General features: G+C 38.2%; 1 protein-coding gene across 2 annotated transcripts in view; it reads left to right on the plus strand.

The window, feature by feature from the left end:
- LOC132407361 (formin-binding protein 1) overlaps positions 1-20,328 on the plus strand; it is a 200,087-nt gene that overhangs the window by 127,085 nt on the left and 52,674 nt on the right. For both annotated transcript variants that reach the window (XM_059993732.1, XM_059993733.1), the window contains exons 7-9: positions 950-1,078; positions 7,543-7,689; positions 16,764-16,955. In XM_059993732.1, the coding sequence (XP_059849715.1) occupies positions 950-1,078; positions 7,543-7,689; positions 16,764-16,955 (468 nt within the window). The remainder of the gene's footprint in view (positions 1-949; positions 1,079-7,542; positions 7,690-16,763; positions 16,956-20,328) is intronic.

The following is a 20,328-nucleotide window of genomic DNA, read 5'->3' on the forward strand; positions in this document are numbered from 1 at the left end:
TCCAGGATGTAACATGGTGGTCAATTGCTGCTTGTTCTTTCTTCCAGTCAATAAAAGCCAATATCTCGCCTCATGTCTCAGAGAGTTATTGATGGTGCATCAGCATGACGGCACAAGACCATCTTCACAACCTGCGCAGCTCTTCCTCATTTCCAGGGAACAATGCATTTTAGCAGATTTCACACACAAAATGCTGGAGGAACTCAGCAGGCCATGTGGCATCTCTGGAAAAAGTACAGTCAATGTCTCAGCTCGAAACGTCAACAGTACTTTTTTTCCATAGATGCTACCTGGCCTGATGAGTTCCTCCAGCATTTTGTGTGTGAAATCTGCTAAAATGCATTGTTCCTTGGAAATGAGGAAGACCTGCGCAGGTTGTGAAGATGGTCTTTAAAAAGTCTATGGGATCCCCAGCTTTATAAAGAGAATCTTAAAATACAAGAGAAGGAAGTCACATTGAACGTCTGCAAACACTGCTTTTGTATTTGAAGGCTGTAGGGAGGGTGAAGAGGGGAATTACCAAAAATGAATCAAGAAATTAAAGCTCCAGTAATGTGGATTGATAAGTGATGTTGTGTTTGAGGAAGATCTGATCATTATTTAAAATTATGGAAGAAATTTGCTGGCCTTTGGTGAGAGGGTGAGGAAGTGAGGATAGCTGAAATGTTCTTAAATAGAGCTGATAGGACTCAATAAGCCAGATGGCTTCCTTCCATATTGTAACCCCTTCTAATCATTTGTGTTTTTTCATTACCTTAAATTGCTCAGTCACCATCTCCTGCATTTTTGATGTCCAAAGATTCTTTGTTTTTGTCTTCTAATATTTGCAAGTGCCCTCAGGTAGTTATTGCCCCCAAATATCATTTTGTTAAAGGAAAATAAACAAGATGGTCTGAGATTGAAATACAGATTGTCGATCAAATAATCATTTGTGAATATTTCTGAACAGGCTCGGCAGCAGGCCCTGACTCGACACCAGATGGCATCAGATAGTAAGGGAGAGTATCTCAGTATTCTTCAGAACTTCAATAAGGAACAGCATGAACATTATTACACAAACATACCAAATATATTCCAGGTAAGCTGAAACCATGTTACTTTAACACACAGGATATAAAGTTGTAAGCTATAGAGCAAGTGTTCCATCTTTTGCTTGAAAATCATTACACTAGATGGGAGGGATCTTTTAATGACTTAACACATTCTCTGTATAAATGGTTTGGTCTCACAGTGTATTTTATGAGGACTACACTTTGTATTTGTCATATCTCAGGCATCGTACATCAGCCATGGTTATACATTTCCTCTATGTATCCATCTTTCAAATGGGATTACAAATCAATTGTTATTGTGTTTATTTACTTAGAGCAACTGATCTGTAGTCCCAGTTGGATCATTACTTTTCAACTTCATAATACTTTGCTTACTATTTATGGCACTATCTTCCACCTCTCCAACCTGCACATTTAACACGCTTTCCATTGTAATTTCTGTCACTATCAGTGAAATGTCCACACTAACTGTGCTCCCCTTTCAGCATTCCAAAAGGACAATTTCCTCTGAGATTCCCTGGTGCACCTTTTTCCTGCCACCAACACCTGATTCATTTTCAAGGCATCTCCCTTGAAACCATGCAATATTTTCCCACTTATTTGTTCTTCCCCTATCACCTCCAGATATCCAAACACTCCTTCCACATAAAGCAGAAGTTAACTTGGGTTTCTTCCAATTTAGCGGATGCAGTCATTGCTGATCTTCTGTCTTTGGCTTCTTACACAGTTCTATCAAAGCCTAACATCTAGGTATGCTGCAGCTCTTGGTTTTTTATATACGTACAAATGACTGGTTTGTTGCCCAGTAGCTGTGGTGTTCTGCATAATATAGAATGTTACAGCAGAGGCCTTACGGCCCATGATGTTGTTTCAACATTTTAACCTACATTTGAAATCAATCTAACTTTTCCCTGATACATAGCCTTTCATTTTTCTATCATTCATGTGCCTCTCCAAGACCTTCTTACTTGGCCTTCATGTATCTGCCTCTACCATAATCTCTAGCAGGGCTTTCTGCACATCCACTACTCTGTATTTGCAACCTTACCTCTGATATCTGCCCCTATACTTTACTCCAATCACCTTAAAATTATGACCCCTCCTATTAACCATTTAGGCATGGGGAAAAAGTCTCTGGTTATTCACTTGATCTATGCCTCTTATCATCTTGTATACCCCTACCAAGTTATCTCTCAACCACCTTCACTCCAGAGAGAAAAGCACCAGCTTGCTCAACCTGTCCTCATAAGACAGCCTCTCTAGTCCAGGCAGCATCCTGGTAAATCTCCTCTGCACCCTCTCAAAAGCTTCCACATCCTTTCTCTAAGGCGATGACCAGCACTGAAAACAAAATACCAAACGTGGTCTAACTGGGGTTTTATAGAGCTACAATATTATCTCACGGATTAATAAAGGCCAGCACACCATGCACCTTCTCAACAATCCAGGCAACTTGCAGAGGAACTTTGAGGGATCTGTGGACGTGAACCCCAAGATCCCTCTGTTCCTCCACACTTGCTAAGAATCCTGCCATTAACCATATATTCTGATTTCGAATTTGACCTTGCAAAGGGTATCACTTATTTTTCTGGGTTGAACTCCATCTGCCGTTTCTCAGTCCTGCTCTGCATCCCGTCAATGTCATTTTGTAATCCATGACAGCTTCCTACAGTATCCACAGCTGCACCAAATTTTGTGTCATCTGCAAACTTACTATCCAGCCCTTAAATGTTTTTCTGTCCCTCTATCCTCTTTCCTCACCCTCTGTTCATACTTACTCCAGATGGATAAATTGCAATTAACAGGCCAACAAATCTTCATTCCTACAAAAATAAAATAAACTGATGCTGAAAATCTATAACAAAAACAGAAAATGCTGAATGCACTCAGCAGGTCAAGTGGCATCTATAAAGAGAAATACAGAGTTGACTTTAAAAGCCAAAGACCCTTGGTCAGAAGCTTTTTACGACACTTGCTCAGATGCTATCATCTCCACTCTCCTTTGTTCACTTCCCTATAACAAACAGTTCCTTTGTCTTTTCCACTCTTTGCCTTATCTACACCTTAAAACTTAGTTGCTTTCCAACTTCTGATGGAAGATCATTGATCAGAAGTATTAACTCCGTTTGTCTTTCCAAGGATATTGATTGATCTGCTGAGTATTTCTGACGTTTTCTGTTTCTGCATTGATATTATAAGCTAAGTAATCACAGCAGCATTAGACTCTTCAAACAATGTTCTGTCAGATTGCTTATTTGTAGTTATATATGTCCAGAATTGCTAGTTTCCTTTGGGATTGATAGAAGACTGTGTAACCAGCAACTTTTTTTAAAAAATAGAACAAAATTTCCAAGGAATACAATTTTAAATTTGTTATGAGGAAAATTTTCAGGACTAAATTTACTTTACAGCCTGGACAAAGTTGAAGCTGGATCAAAGTAATAGCTTTACAAAAAAGTAATTCTTAGAAGTAGATGTTGTTGGCCAAGGCACACTGAAGTAACCATTTCTATATCCTAGGAAAGTGGAAGTGAGCAGTCATGTTGAACCACTACAGTCCTTGTGGTGAAGGGGATCCTCCTACATTGCTGCTTAGTAACAAATTCTAAAATGTTGATACAGTGCCAATGACCACATGGCAAAGTATTTACAAGTCTTGGAAGTGCAAGCAGTTTGAATCTGGATTCTTGTCCTTCTAGGTTATAGAAGTCATCTACTGGTGAGCTTCTACTGTCAAAGAACACAAGGAAGCTGGTGCATTACATTTTGAGTTACATTGGTGCTACTTCATGCACCCATTCTGTGCTCTTCAATTTCATCAACTTTGCCTCCAACTTCCACCCTGCCCTTAAATTCACTTAGTCCATTTCTGACTCCTATCTCCTCATTCTCAATCTCTCTGTCTCCATTTCTGGAGACAAAATGTGTAGATATTTTTTTATAAACCTACCAATTCCATCTTGACTGTACCTCTTCCTGTCCTGTCACCTGTAAAAATGCCATTCCCTTTTCTCAGTTTCTTCACCTCTGCAGCATCTGTTCCCGGGATGAGCCATTCCTTTCCAGGACATCATAGTGGTCCCCTGCCTTCAAAAAATGGGGTTTCCCTTCCTCCACCATTGTTGTTGCCCTCACCCATATCTCTTTCCTTGCCCAGCCATCCGCACTCACCCCGTCTTACCACTTTAATAGAGACAGAGTTCCTCCTGCCTTCACCCACTATCCCATGAAACTGCATGTCCAACATGTCATTCTCTGCAACTTGTGCCATCTTCAGCAGGACCCTAGCACCAAACACATCTTTGCTTACCTCCCCACTCTCTGCTTTCCGCAGGGATTGCTCCCACTGTGATTCCCTTGTCCATTCGTCCCTCCCCACTGATCTCCCTCCTGGCACATATATAACCATATAACAATTACAGCACGGATACAGGCCATCTCGGCCCTTCTAGTCCGTGCCGAACGCTTACTCTCACCTAATCCCACTGACCCGCACTTAGCCCATAACCCTCCATTCCTTTCCTGTCCATATACCTATCCAATTTTACTTTAAATGACAATACCAAACCTGCCTCTACCACTTCTACTGGAAGCTCGTTCCACACAGCTACCACTCTCTGAGTAAAGAAATTCCCCCTCGTGTTACCCTTAAACTTTTGCCCCCTAACTCTCAACTCATATCCTCTTGTTTGAATCTCCCCTACTCTACATGGAAAAAGCCTATCCACATCAACTCTATCTATCCTCCTCATAAATTTAAATACCTCTATCAGGTCCCCCCTCAACCTTCTACGCTCCTAAGAATAAAGACCTAACTTGTTCAATCTTTCCCTGTAACTTAGGTGCTGAAACCCAGGTAACATTCTAGTAAATCTTCTCTGTACTCTCTCTATTTTGTTGACACCTTTCCTATAATTCGGTGACCAGAACTGTACACAATACTCCAAATTCGGCCTTACCAACGCCTTGAACAATTTTAACATTACAGCCCAACTCCTATACTCAATACTCTGATTTATAAAGGCCAACATACCAAAAGCTTTCTTCACCACCCTATCCACATGAGATTTCACCTTCAGGGAACTATGCACCATTATTCCTAGATCACTCTGTTCTACTGCATTCTTCAATGCCCTATCATTTACCATGTATGTCCTATTTGGATTATTCCTACCAAAATGTAACACCTCACACTTATTAGCATTAAACTCCATCTGCCATCATTCAGCCCACTCTTCTAACTGGCCTAATTCTCTATGCAAACTTTGAAAACCTACTTCATTATCCACAACGCCACCTACCTTAGTATCATGTGCATACTTACTAATCCAATTTACCACCCCATCGTCCAGATCATTAATGTATATGACAGATAACGTTGGACCCAGTACAGATCCCTGAGGCATACTACTAGTCACTGGCCTCCAACCTGACAAACTGTTATCCACCACTACTCTCTGGCATCTCCCATCCAGCCACTGTTGAATCCATTTTACTACTTCAATATTAATACCTAACGATTGAACCTTCCTAACTAACCTTCCATGCGGAACCTTGTCAAGGCCTTACTGAAGTCCATATAGACAACATCCACTGCTTTACCCTCGTCAACGTTCCTCATAACCTCTTCAAAAAATTCAATAAGATTTGTCAAACATGACCTTCCACGCACAAATCCATGTTGACTGTTCCTAATCAGACCTTGTCTATCCAGATAATTATATATACCATCTCTAAGAATACTTTCCATTAATTTACCCACCACTGACGTCAAACTGACAGGCCTATAATTGCTAGGTTTACTCTTAGAACCCTTTTTAAACAATGGAACCACATGAGCAATACGCCAATCCTCCAGCACCATCCCCGTTTCTAATGACATTTGAAATATTTCTGTCAGAGCCCCTGCTATTTCTACACTAACCTCCCTCAAGGTCCTAGGGAACATCCTGTCAGGATCCAGAGATTTATCCACTTTTATATTTCTTAAAAGTGCCAGTACTTCTTCCTCTTTAATCGTCATAGTTTCCATAACTTCCCTACTTGTTTCCCTTACACAATTCAATATCCTTCTCCTTAGTGAATACCGAAGAAAATAAATTGTTCAAAATCTCCCCCATCTCTTTCGGCTCCATACATAGCTGTCCACTCTGATTCTCTAAGAGACCAATTTTATCTCTCACTATCCTTTTGCTATTAATATAACTATAGAAACCCTTTGGATTTATTTTCACCTTACTTGCCAAAACAACCTCATATCTTCTCACAACACACACAAAATGCTGGTGGAACACAGCAGGCCAGGCAGCATCTATGTGTTCCACCATTCCAGCATCTATGTGTTCTACCTGCTGTGTTCCACCAGCATTTTGTGTGTGTTGTTTGAATTTCCAGCATCTGCTGATTTCCTCGTGTTTGCTCATATCTTCTTTTAGCTTTTCTAATTTCCCTTCCCTTCTAATGGCTGAAGTGCTACACCTACTCATTAACTTACTCCTCCATCTCCAGTCAGGACCCTAAACAGTCTTTCAAGGGGAAGCAACACTTCATCTGCAAACCTGTTGGGGATTGTCTACTGTATCCAATGCTACTAATATGGTTTCTTCTACACTGGTGAAACCCTACATAGATTGGGGGACCACTTTGTCAAGTTCCTCTGCTTCATTCATAAAAGGCAGAATTTCCCAGAGACCAACTATTTAAATTCCTTCCTTATGCCCATTCTGATGTGTAGCCTCTTTTGCCATGCTCAGATTGGAGGAGCATCACCTTAATTGTCGTCTAGGCAGCCTCTAACCTGATGGCATGAACATTGACATCTCCAATTTCTAGTAACTTTCCCCCCTCCCCTTCCCTCTTCTTCAGTTCTCCCTCTGGTTCTTACCTCATATCCTTACTTGCCAATCAAATCCCTCTATACCTCTTTCTTTCCTTTCTCTCTTGGTCTATTCTCCTCTCCTATCAGATTGCTTCTTCTCCAACCCTTTTCCTTTTCCATCTATCACCTCCCCACTTCTTACTTCATCCTCTGTCTCCATCAACCTGGCTTTACCTATCACCTTCTAGCTTGTCCTCCTTCTCCCTCCCCCCACCTTCTTGATCTGGTTTCTACCTCCCTCCTTTCCAGTTCTGAAGAAGGATCTCAGCCAGAAGCATCAACTGTTGATTCATTTCCATAGATGCTGCCTGACCTGCTGAGTTCCTCCAGCATATTGTGTGTGTTGCATTGCATTTTGTTTTTGTACTGGGGATTTTGGAAACTAAATTACAAGCTTTGTTTTATCATCAATCTTTTGAAATGATTGAATCATTGCCATTATGATGTTTTAATTCAGACAGGATGCACTCTGCCAATTTAAAAATAAGCTAACTAATTATATAAGGGAAATGCATAAATGATTTGGGCTTTTTCCTGGAGCCCTTTTACCATTTAAACCAGCGGAATAAACACGATTTATTCATTAATTTCAAATATTAATTGATCTTTCAGAAAATTCAAGATCTGGATGAGAGAAGAATAATTAGAATTGGAGATTCAATGAAGACCTTTTCTGAAGTTGACAGACAAGTCATTCCTATCATTGGAAAATGTCTTGATGGAATCACAAAAGCAGCTGAATGTATTGATGAAAAAAATGTAAGTTATGTGACAAATGCTTTACTAAACATTGCATGTGAATTTTTTTGAAACTTTAAGTTAAGAACTTGTCCTTTTTTGCACTGTTATCCATTGTCAGAGGAGTTGATAATTCATGCAGCTATTTTTGCTGAACATTAAAATCTTCTTTCTTAATATGAATCAGTCTGGTAAATGTAGTAGCTGTTGTGGAGGCACCATTTTGCTGAAAACCTTCACTTCCTGGCTATAATTGATGTAAGGTATATTGGTGATATGTACACATTAGGTGACATTTAAAACATATACAGCTGTGGGTTGAAAAGTTCACAGTACTGAACAAACAATTCATTTGACATCTGTGGGAATATAGATGTGTTATGATTTTGGGTGTCACCTTACAAAGCCACGGGAGCTGCAACAGTATTTTTAATTTTCAGAAAAAGGGAAGAATTAAAATATGTACTGCCATCCATCTAAAAGCATTACCCTGATCCTTGATTTGTGCAAGTGGGGTAAACTTAGTTTTGTATTGGAGAATCACATTAAGATATTTATAGAACAAACACACAAAGACAAGATTGCCAAACAATTCCCATTTAGTGCATAAGTACAGAATAGCATCTTTGTTTGTCTACTTTGCTCCTTTCCCATTCCTACTGTGACCTTCTAAACTGTAGCACTGAAAGCAAATGCAAGTTTTGACAATATTATCTCATTTGAGGCACTATACATCCTTTTGGTCTAAGGAATGAATTTAGAAACTTCAAACCCATGTCTTCATTTTCAGAACTGTATAAAGTCCATTTAGACCTCAGTTATAGTCCTTAAAGTCCTCAGTTTTTTCCCAGATTTCCTCTCTGATTTATTTTTTCTTATTTTCCAGGCCTCAACTTTTATTTATCTGTGCATGTGCAGACTGAGCCTTATGTGTTTTTGCAACAGGCTTATTCCCAAAAATTAGTTATTTCTCCCCATTGGTTTAGTGTTCATTGGAGTTCTTTGTTGCTTAACTATCATAATATCACATAGAATTACATTGTGTCACTCTGAAATGAGACTCTGTGACTGTTTTTGCTCTATCAAAGCTTTCCCTTGTCTGCTCCTCATCTAATCGTCTCATCATATCCTTCATTTCCTTTATTCCTTGTGTACCCATTCAGTTCAATGAACCAATAATATTTGCTTTAACCACTATTCATGGTGGTGGGTTTCTAGAAAATGCTAGAAATACTTAAGCCATATCTGTGGGTAAAGGAACAACTATTCATGTTTGTGATCCTTCTCAAAACTGGGCAAAGAAACAACAAATTAGTTTGAAGTTGCAGAGAAAATGGGAAAAGAAAACGGATGGAATAAAGGAACTTTTTCCAGTATGGCGAGACTGGATGAAGTATCAAGTTTATTTATGTGGTGTGACACAAAGGGATATATCCAGAGAGCCAACCTGAATTGCAAAGAAAAAGGGAAAATTGAGAAACTGAACTCACAGTATGGCAGGCACTAATGATCAGCTTTCATACAATTTCAGAATGATTGTATGAAAATACAGTCAGCTATATTCAGATTGAGAATACAATAACGTGCCCTGCAAATTGCTATGTACCCAGGTGTGCTTGCTCCTCAACCTTAGGCTGGCTTTAGCTGTTTTGTTGCTGGCATTATGGCATTCTGGTAACAAAAGTAAATAATTCACAGTATTAGTCTTGAAAGAACATTTCTATTTAAGTCTTGTTTAGTTATTGACAAAATGCCAGTTTTAAATTTGTTTTTGCAGCATTTATGTAGAACTAATCACTGGTCTGCAGAATTTATTTTTCAAGTTACAGCGACATGCTAAAGTTTGGGCACCCCGGTCAAAATTTCTGTTACTGTGAATAGTTAAGTGAGTAGAAGGTGAACTGATCTCCAAAAGTCATAAAGTTAAAGATGAAACATTTTTTTCAACATTTTAAGCAAGATCAGTGTATTATTTTTGTTTTGTACAATTTTAGAGTGAAAAAAGGAAAGGAGCACCATGTAAAAGAGATTTGATCTCTCAGGTAACTTTTACCAAGGTCTCAGACCTTAATTAGCTTGTTAGGGCTGTAGCTTGTTTACAGTCATCATTAGGAAAAGCCAGGTGATGCAAATTTCAAAGCTTTATAAATACCCTGACTCCTCAAACTTTGTCCCAACAATCAGCAGCCGCGTAGCACTTTGAAAATTAAAATAAATAATGCCCACAAAGCAGGAGAAGGCTATAAGAAGATAGCAAAGCATTTTCAGGTAGCCATTTCCTCAGTTCTTAATAATAATTAAGAAATGGCAATTAACAGGAATGGTGGAGGTCAAGTTGAGGTCTGGAAGACCAAGAAAACTTTCTGAGAGAACTGCTTGTAGGATTGTTAGAAAAGCAAATCAAAACCCCCGTTTGACTGCAAAAAATCTTTAGGAAGATTTAGCGGACTCTGGAGTGGAGGTGCACTGTTCTACTGTGCAGCGACACCTGCACAAATATGACCTTCATGGAAGAGTCATCAGAAGAAAACCTTCCCTGCGTCTTCACCACAAAATTCAGCATCAGAAGTTTGCAAGGGAACATCTAAACAAGTCTGATGCATTTTGGAAACAAGTCCTGTGGACTGATGAAGTTAAAATAGAACTTTTTGGCCGCAATGAGCAAAGGTATGTTTGGAGAAAAAACGGTCCAGAATTTCATGAAAAGAACACCTCTCCAACTGTTAAGCATGGGGGTGGATGTGGTGAACTACATATACTTGTCTGGACACGCCCCCTGCTGACTGCTCCTGTGGCTCCTCCCACAGACCCCGGTATAAAGGCGATTGAGGTCTGAGCCCGGCCTCTGTCTCCAGGATGTAGTATGGTGGTCAACCACTGCTTGTTCCTTCTTCCAGTCAATAAAAGCTGATATCTCGCCTTTACGTCTCAGAGAGAGTTATTGATGGTGCATCAGTGGACCAATCATGTTTTTGGGCTTGTGTTGCAACCAGTGGCACAGGGAACATTTCACTGGTAGAGGGAAGAATGCATTCAATGAAATACCAGCAAATTCTGGAAGCAAACATCACACCATCTGTAAAAAAAAAAGCTGAAGATGAAAAGAGGATGGCTTCTACAACAGAATAATGATCCTAAACACACCTCAAAATCCACAATGGGCTACCGCAGGAGGTGCAAGCTGAAGGTTTTGCCATGGCCCTCACAGTCCCCTGGCCTAAACATCATCGAAAATTTGAAAATAGACCTCAAAAGAGCAGTGCATGCAAGATGGCCCAAGAATCTCAGAACTAGAAGCCTTTTGCAAGAAAGAATGGGTGAAAATCCCCCAAACAAGAATTGAAAGGCTCTTGGCTGGCTACAGAAAGTGTTTACAAGCTGTGATACTTGCCAAAGGGGGTGTTACTAAGTACCGATCATGCAGGGTCTTTTCAGGTCCTTTTCCTTTTTCGTTATTTTGAAACTAAAAGATGGAAATGAAAAAAGTAATCTTGCTTAAAATATTAAAGAAATGTGTCATCTTTAACTTTATGCTTTTTGGAAATCAGGTCGTCTTTTACTCACTCAGCTATTCACAGTAACAGAAATTTTGACCAGGAGTGCCCAAACTTTTGCATGCCACTGTATTACAATATGAATAGATCCAAGGTTATAATGTTGAAAAATAAGCATACATTTAAGAAGCTTTATTTTGAGTTATTTACTAGTATTCCATAAGACATAAATTTTAATGACTGTTACGACACTTTTTAAGTGTCTTGAAATCTTTAATGCATTAGTGTCATGGGAGAAGTTAAGCTAGTTATGAACAAAATATGGTCTAACCTATTTTGTAGCCAAGTTAGTTTTAGTGCTGATGTTATTGAAAATTATATTCAGAAGTGAAGTGAGTTGGCGTGCAACTTGGTGGATCATTGTATGACTTAATTATTTTGATCATTCTTCCCTTTCATTACGGACCGGAAGCACTGACATTGGAGATATGGCAAAAATCAGCTTTCACCTATGTTGGTGTATTCTGCTCGTAAGTCAATTCATTGATCACAGACAAGGGCAGGCAAGGGCTACCAGAGGTTCACTGAGCATCAATTAAGAATGACATCCCCCTCTCTGGCCCAGTGCATTACTATTATTTATAGTGCTAGAGTCTTTTTAAGCAAATTTGAATGAGGATCTCTACTATATATAAATTTAAGTTTACAATACATTCACCAATAAATGTAGAAATACTGTTTTATTCTTCAGTTGATCATGAAACTTTTTGGTAACTTGATTACAGTTCTAACTTGAATCAGTTTGCTATCCATCAGTAATAATTTAAATATGTTCCAACAAATACAAAAATGCTTTCAAGCTGTTATTCAGAGAGTAATTTCCTGCCATTTACATTCTACGCATTGCTGATTGTTAGTGTGCTAAGTCAGAAAACAGAGAAGATGTATTAGGTTTGTGGGGATGCAGCAAAGTATGGATGCACTTTGAATGAACTTTGAGTTCGATTGTGCTCCATATGTCATTCGATTTCAAGACAAGATAAAATGGGCCGCATTTCGCAAATAGTCATAGAACACTACAGCTCAGAAACAGCCCTTTGGCTCATTAGTCTGTGCCGAACCCATTAATCTCCTTAGTTCCATCAACCTGCATTCATAACCCTTCATACCCCTTCCATCCACGTACCTATTAAAATTTATCTTAAATGTTGAAATTGACCACTCATCCACCACTTCTGCTAGCAGCTCATTCCACAATCTGACCACCCTCGGAGTGAAGAAGATCCCCATAGTGTTCCCTTCAAACATTTCACTTTACCCAACACTTTAGTTGTAGTCTCACCCAACCTCAGTGGAAAAAACCTGCTTGCATTTACCCTGTCTATACCCTTCATAATTGTGTACACTTCTGTCAAATCTCCCCTCAATCTTCCATGTTTTAGGGACTAAAGTCCAAACCTATTCAGCTTTTCCCTGTAACTCAGGTACTCAAGGCACAGCAAAATCCCTGTGAATTTTATCTGCACTCGTTCAATCATATCTACATTTTACCAGAATGTAGGTGACCAAAACTGCTCAAAAAACTCCAAAATGCTAGTGGAACACAGCAGGCCAGGCAGCATCTATAGGAAGAAGCACAGTCGACGTTTCAGGCCGAGTCCCTCCTACTTTCAAATCTCTTACTATCTTTTTTCAGTTAGTCCTGACGAAGGGTCTCGGCCCAAAACGTCGACAGTGCTTCATCCTATAGATGCTGCCTGGCCTGCTGTGTTCCACCAGCATTTTGGGTGTGTTGCTTGAATTTCCAGCATCTGCAGATTTCCTCATTTTTGCAAAATACTCCAAATTAGGTCTCACCAACATCTCATACAATTTCAACAAAACAAACCAACTCCTAATACATCAATTTATGAGGGTCAGTGTACCAAAAGTTTTGTTTACGACCCTACCTACCGGTGATGCCACATTCAAGGAATTATGTATCTGTATTCCCAGATCACTCTGTTCTACTGCACTACTCAGTGCGTGACTGTTCGCCCCAGTCAGTCCTTCCAAATTGCATCACCTCACAATTGTTGCATGAAAATCCATCTGTCAAATTTCAACACATTTTCCCAGCTGATCCAGGTCCTGCTGCAAGCTTTGATGGCCTTCCTTGCTATCCACTACATCTTCCAATCTTGGTGTCAGTCTTGAGGATACAAAATGGAGAAGACAAATAAACGTGTTGATTTTAAGATGATTAGGTTAAGTTAGCAGAGTACATCTACCTCAGTTTTTCACTATTCATGTCAAACACTCAGATGAGGGACCAAGTTTGAATCAGAGCCATTTGGGATAATGGCTTCTGGATAGACTGGAAGATATAGACCAGTTAAAATGGCAGATGGAGTTTAATGTTGTACAGTAAGATATTGTTTACTTTGGTGGGAATGATAGAAAGAATTATTTTTTAAAGATGAAGCCAAGTAGGTATTTAAACACAGAGAGATTTTGATATCATCAATCTCAGAATTTTAATTTGGAAGATCAATTGGGAAAACAATAAAAACAGAATGTTAACAGTCTAATTTTGCTTCAGATTTCCAGCATTTGCAGATTTTGCTTTCATTTGGAAAGGCAAACAAGAAGTCAACCTTTATTTTAAGTGGAGTGAAGTAACATAGTAAAGAGGTTTTGCTACAGTTAGATAGGGCTTTGGTGTGAGGTCTGGTATCAGCCTCCTTGCAGAACTGTTGGTGTCCTTATGCAAGGAATGATGCACATTTCTGGAGGCAGTAACAAAGATTCATGAATTGATCCTGAAGAGAGAACTATACAATCTAAGAAATAAATTAAATGAACTTATTTTGCTGGAGTTTAGAAGAGCAAGAGTTGAACTATGTAAGTATTTTACCAGGTTTAGAGGGTCTGAATTATTTGGAGAAGTTTTACAGACAAAGTCTTTATTCCTTAGAGCAGAGGGAGACTAAAGGGTGTATAGAATCATGAGGGGAATCATAGGGCAAATACACTGTCTTTATCCCAGAGTGGGGAAATCAAAACTAGAGGCTGTAGCTTTAATTGAAGTGGTAAAGATTGCAGAGAAATGTTTTACACAAAGGGCAACATTTTACACAAAGGCTGATTTCTGTATCAAATTCTCAGCAAGAAAAAGTAGTTGAAGCAGGTAGAATAATAACTTCGAAAAGACAGTCGGGCAGGTACATGAATTGGAAAGGTTCAGAGGATTATAGGTCAAGCGTTAGCAAATGGAACTGGATTGGGTGGGACTTTGTAATTAGTGTGGATCAGTTGAGCTAAAGGGCCTGTTTCTGTGCTGTATGACTCTATGACTAAACATGCAATTCTTTAAAATCTTCATCTGGAAGATGCCAATAGATTCCTTGCCTTAGATATCAGGACAAGATGTTTTCCAAGGAATAGAGCCTTTTGGCCTTTCTTCAAACAATTGGTTGTAAATTTTAGCAGTTTTCAACTGTATTTGCAAGATCAAAACCAATAGAAATTCAGTCAATGAATTCATTACTGAACAAAATGATTGTCAAAGCTTGACTATGAGAGCTGGTTTAAGAGTCTACATGGCCCATTCCTTATATTTTCAACTTCACCTTCCTGCTACATTGCATTTTCCTTGATCCCCTTTCCCTGTGCTTCTAGCTAAAGAACAAAGAAAATTTTTGTGATTTCCCGACTGCCACCTAGCTATCTCATAGAGATCTGCCTCCTATGTGTCTAGAATCAGAAAACAATTGTTGATCTATTGTTGGATCTTTCTTTGGCAGGCTGCATCATTGCTATATTTAGATTCTCTATGAAATCCTTCCACTGCTGCAGGTAGTTTCCCCTTAATGAGTTCATCTATGTCATGGCTTCTGGCTCATTCATCCATAAGCCAGGACTGAGCAATCTCCAGATGTTGTTATCTGTTCCAAGGGTGTAGTTATTCACATGGGTTTCTTCTTTATTTTCACATTGATGCCTCAAAATACAGATGGTAAAGTAAATATAGTGTGTAACTAAGTTCTCAATGCAAAAAGGCACTATTTACTATTTATAAAAAATTCAAAATATATCATGGATTTCATTTTAAAATTTCACACATTTAGCCACCAGTCTTGTTTTTTTTTGCAATTGTGATATTCTCTGACACTGTCCACCAGGAATATTTTGCTATAACTTTATTAAATATAATTGTGATGTCAACTTAATTGCCAACTCGAGTCACCTGAAGTCTGCTGATTTGGTTTGCAAGCTAAGAATGAGAACTATATGGAGGAGAAAAATTTGACTAACCAGTGCCCCTACAAGGCTTTCTTTCTGCTGTGTAAAGCTGAGTATTGTATTTAATTTGGTTGCTGAGTGATTGGTGACTGTTGAACAAAAATATTCTCATGAGCAAAATTTTTCAAGGTATTAAGGTGTTTGATTTCTCCTCTCAAAATTTAAATATTTTATAGTTCTGATGTAAGGAGAAAACAACAATGTGTAATGCTGAAACAGGGTATTCTAGCTGGTTATATTATCTGAGAACTTGCCTTACAAATCTGTTTTATATGTAAATGAATCAGTTCTGAAGTTATAATAGTTGTTGTTTGATTATTCTTGTGTTGGATTCCAAATCATAAAGTAATTAGGTGAAACCAGCATCTGCTTAAATGGCTACAAAATATGGTTCAAACGGTTGATTTAATACAAGTAGATATTTGCAAAATTTACGTGTTGTATGGGATTTCTCAATGTCTCAAGTCTCAATGTACATTTATTATCAAAGAATGTATAAATTATACAACCCTGAGATTTGTTGCTTACAGGCAGCCGCAAAGCAAGGAACCCAAAAGAACCCAAATTAGAAATCATTCTGAACTCTCCAAATTGGCTCAGCGATGCAACCCTGCCTGACTCTCAACACCCTTCCTTCCCAGTCCATCTGGGCCAGCATTTAAATTATCCAAACAACGGATTGTACCACATTCTGAAATTGTTATTAAAGCGCATATTATCACCAAAGCCAAAAACTCCAGCATTGTTTAAGGGAAAATGATGAGGGGTATTAGTTTATTTATTTAACTAAGATATTTTGAAACAAAAGATATTTGAAAATCAAATGACTTATCATGGATAGTGTCCGAGGCAGTTTCTTTGAAGGAGGTGATGCTATAGTCTGGTGAGACAAGAAGAAAGTGGGAATAATTTTCAATCGTTCCAAGCAAAGTGCATATGTAAAAGCATTCAGTTCAGCCTGTATTCCACTTATTAATTAAAAATTATGTGCAGTGACACATAACTGACTTATAAACTAGGACAAGTATTCAACTTGTATATCTCTGTGAGCTTGTTGTATTCCTCGTTTGATTTAACACTGCTTAAATCTTTGTGATAATATTGAGTGCTTTGCTCACAAATATTTTGCTGTGTTTTGGTATTGTGGATTGAGCAGTTTCAGTAAAAAAGAATTTAGAACTCACTTCTTTCAAAGTAAATATATATTCCATATAACCTTGAAGTTTCCATTGAAGGTTAGTAAATGTTTTGTGTGATATAGAGTACAGCAGAAAACCCGAGAGAGTTGATAAAATGATTAATATTTCTTGATTTTAGGACACGCAATTAGTGATTGAGGCTTTCAAATCTGGATTTGAACAGCCTGGAGATGTTGAATTTGAAGATTTCAGCCAGACTATGAAACGAACAGTTTCAGAAAGCAGCCTCTCCAATAGCAGATCTGATGGCAAACAGGACAAGTGTGGCAAATCCAAAGGCAAACTCTGGCCTTTCATCAAGAAAAATAAGGTAAAAGCATTCAGTGTCTATGTTTATAAACCTTACAATTAACATCTCTCATTTAATATCTATCATTATTTTGAGAACTTAGTATAATATTCTGTGACTCGTTGTAATTGGGTTGGTGGCTATACTTTGATGAATGGTCTTTGATTTTACTTCAGTTTTTAAATTGTGGTTCTGTTTATTTGTATTTGCCGTGGTTTGTTATTATTGATTTTTGTTAAAAAGGGCATGTATTTGCTTTCCATGCTCTTGACTAACAAACTAACCATATTTTTCTACATCATGTGCAACAGCATGGTTTTATTCTCTCTTAGTAAACACCTCTTGGCTGTAACTTATTTAGACATTTTGGAACTTTGTGATTTATTTTCTCATTGGATTTTATAGTAGTTATGCCAGCTTAAAATGATAATGGTCTTTATTTGATATTCCAATACTACTGAGCATAAAAAATCATTTACTTTATGAGTACATTGATGAAAACAAATACTTCTTAGTTAGCAAAGGAAGACATTCTATAATTGAATTTTACAAAGCAATGGCATTTCAAAATGTTAGAACATGAAACCTAATCATCTTAAAAGCTTGCACTGGGCAAAAATACGAGGTAATTTTATATATTTAAAAAAACGCATGCAGATTTTATATGGGATTATACAGAGTCTCCATGTGGAAAATGTCGAAGGTTGACATAATCTTTATGAGAATCTATAGCGGTTCCTCTGGTAAGCCCTCTCTCACAGAAATCCAACTTTACTCAAATTCTCCCATAAATTTTTAAAAGGTTTTTCAAGTTAGGAAAGATAGTTAGATAAATACAAACCTATTTTGGAGTCCTAGTATAGGGGTAGCAGCTATTTATTTCAAAAGACAACTTTAAAAAAACTGTTTCTATCCCAGCCCACAGTCGTGCTAAGTGTAATACCTATACCTCCTCCCTTAGCACCATTCAAGGCCCAAGCAGTCCTTCACATGTGAATCCATCCATGTCTTTTATTGCATTCAGTACTCTTGCTATGTCTCTTCTACATTGGTACAACCGATATTGATTGGGGGGGGTTGCCTCACAGGATCTCCTAATGGACTTCTACCTTAATTCCACCTCTCTTTCCCACATCAACATGCCTGCACGACCGAGTTGAGGCTAGACACATGGTAGATGAACAGCTCCTCATATTCTACCCTGGTAGCCTCCAATCTGATAGCATAAACATTGATTTCTGTAACTCCTGGTAACTACTCTCCTCAGTACCCCCCCCCCCCACCATTTTCCCTCATTCAATTGGCCCCATCACCCCTTCTCTTTCTCCCGTACTGCCCTCTCAATCTGTCCATCACCTACACCTTTTCCCTTTGGCTCTCCTTCTCACCTTCTTCCCTTTATTCCATGGTCCACTGCCCTCTCCTATCAGATGCCATCTTCTTCAACCCTTTGTCATGTCCACCTATCACCTATCACCTCCTACCTTCTTGCATTATTTCCACTCTGCCCTTTCTCTATCTTCCCATCTTCCCTCCTCACCTATCACTTGCCAGCTTTTACTTCACTCCTTCCCCCTTGCTTTTTATACTGACCTGCCCTCTTTCCCCACTCTCTCCCATGAAGGGTCTTGACCCAAAATGTGCACTATTTACACTATTTATTTCCTTTCATAGATTCTGCCTGATCTGCTGAGTTTCTCCAGCACTTTGTGTGTTTACATTTAACATCCCTGCAGTATTCAAGCAAATGCCATCATCTTTAACAACTCAGGCTGCTGGTTCACAGCTGGAGGTCACTTAAGAGGTTTACTTTGGAAATTGACAAGATGCTCTCTTCTATTGACACTTGTAAAATAATTTATCAATCAGTGATACTTCAAGGCCATTCAAATGAAGGATTCGGTGTGGGGCATTTTCTTCCAGTGCTTTTTTACACAGAGAATGTTCACGTTAATTAACCTTTATTGAAATTGTAAACTGACATGTGTCAGAAATATACAGACAGAAATGAAATACTTACAATACCCAGGGATTGCTTGTATAATTATTATTGTACAAATAATGCATACATTTCACATTGACTTTTGAGTGGTTTAAATTGTAGCATCCCTTGGACATTAAGAATCAATCAGTACAATGTAAATCTTAAATCGAATGATGAAGAAGCACAATGCTTCAGTTAGTTCCTGGAAACATTGAGTTTCAGCTTTATCCTGTTATTTATAGTATGATCTGTTTTTAATTATTTGAGCTGTGTACAGCTCATCTTTCCTTTTCAACAAAGGCATACATAATAGGAATATAGCCAAGCTCTTTGCCTCTTATCCACAGTTCAGCTCTAAGTTAAATGCATCTTTGTGGACTTGTTTGCCCCTAATATCAGTTAATTGGTCTTACCAGAAATGTACATCACAGAATCAAGTCACACAGCCCTGTATAACAGTGTTGATGCTTAAGCTATATTGAGACTTTCTTCTACCATCCTCATTGAACTTCAGCAACATAGCTATTTATCTTGTGTCCTTTTAAATACATGGATGCAACTTGCTTATCGTAGTATATTCTTCATAAAGGTGTTTCTCCTGAATTCATTGTTGGATTTATTGGTGTCTCTGTCTTCTTATTTCGAAATGACCACAATTAATTCACCAATCAGTTTCTTCTTAACAATTTCAATTCCAGTATCATCATTGTAAATCTTATTTTCTACCCCTCCAGGTATAAATTTTCTATAGAGGTATGGTCTCTGCAGAGTATTACAAATTTTGTCTAATAGATGGCCTGTTAACTTCAAAATAACACCTCTGCTTTTCATTACTGCCCTTCTGGAAACTTATTCCAACCTTATCTTTGCCTTTTAATTACCTTATTAAACTGTTATGCCTTTTGATGATTCGTGTTCTTGAACCCCATTTAAATCCTTCCTTTCCAAGGAGTAAGTGGCCTAATTCTTCCTCCCAACAAAATACAAGGATTTAAAGGTGAGAAGCCAAATTGTGAATTAGTTACCATCATGCTAACACATGATACAGTCATTGATATTTTAAAGCAACTCAAACAGATTCAAGTAATTAAAAAGTAAAAAAAATGCGATCTGATGCTGGAAGCCCAAGAAGAGTTTATTCATAATTTTAAAACAGCTTCAACAAATAAATACCTCTCAATTTAAACCAGAAAGGTCTACAGGCCCCTTGTTCATGGTGTTGGTCCATGACATAAATAAGGTTGGGAAACCCTGATTTAAACACTCAATTTTGGCATGTAACTAAAAACATAAGTTGGGCTTTTTTCTTTGAATATGATTTGTAATTGAGACACACAAAATATAGATATTGGTAACTGAAGGTAAGTAGATACCACATAAAATATTATATAAGCTGGTTGTGTCCATTAG

Source organism: Hypanus sabinus, chromosome 18, assembly GCF_030144855.1.
Source record: "Hypanus sabinus isolate sHypSab1 chromosome 18, sHypSab1.hap1, whole genome shotgun sequence".
Classification (NCBI taxonomy): Eukaryota; Metazoa; Chordata; class Chondrichthyes; order Myliobatiformes; family Dasyatidae; genus Hypanus; species Hypanus sabinus.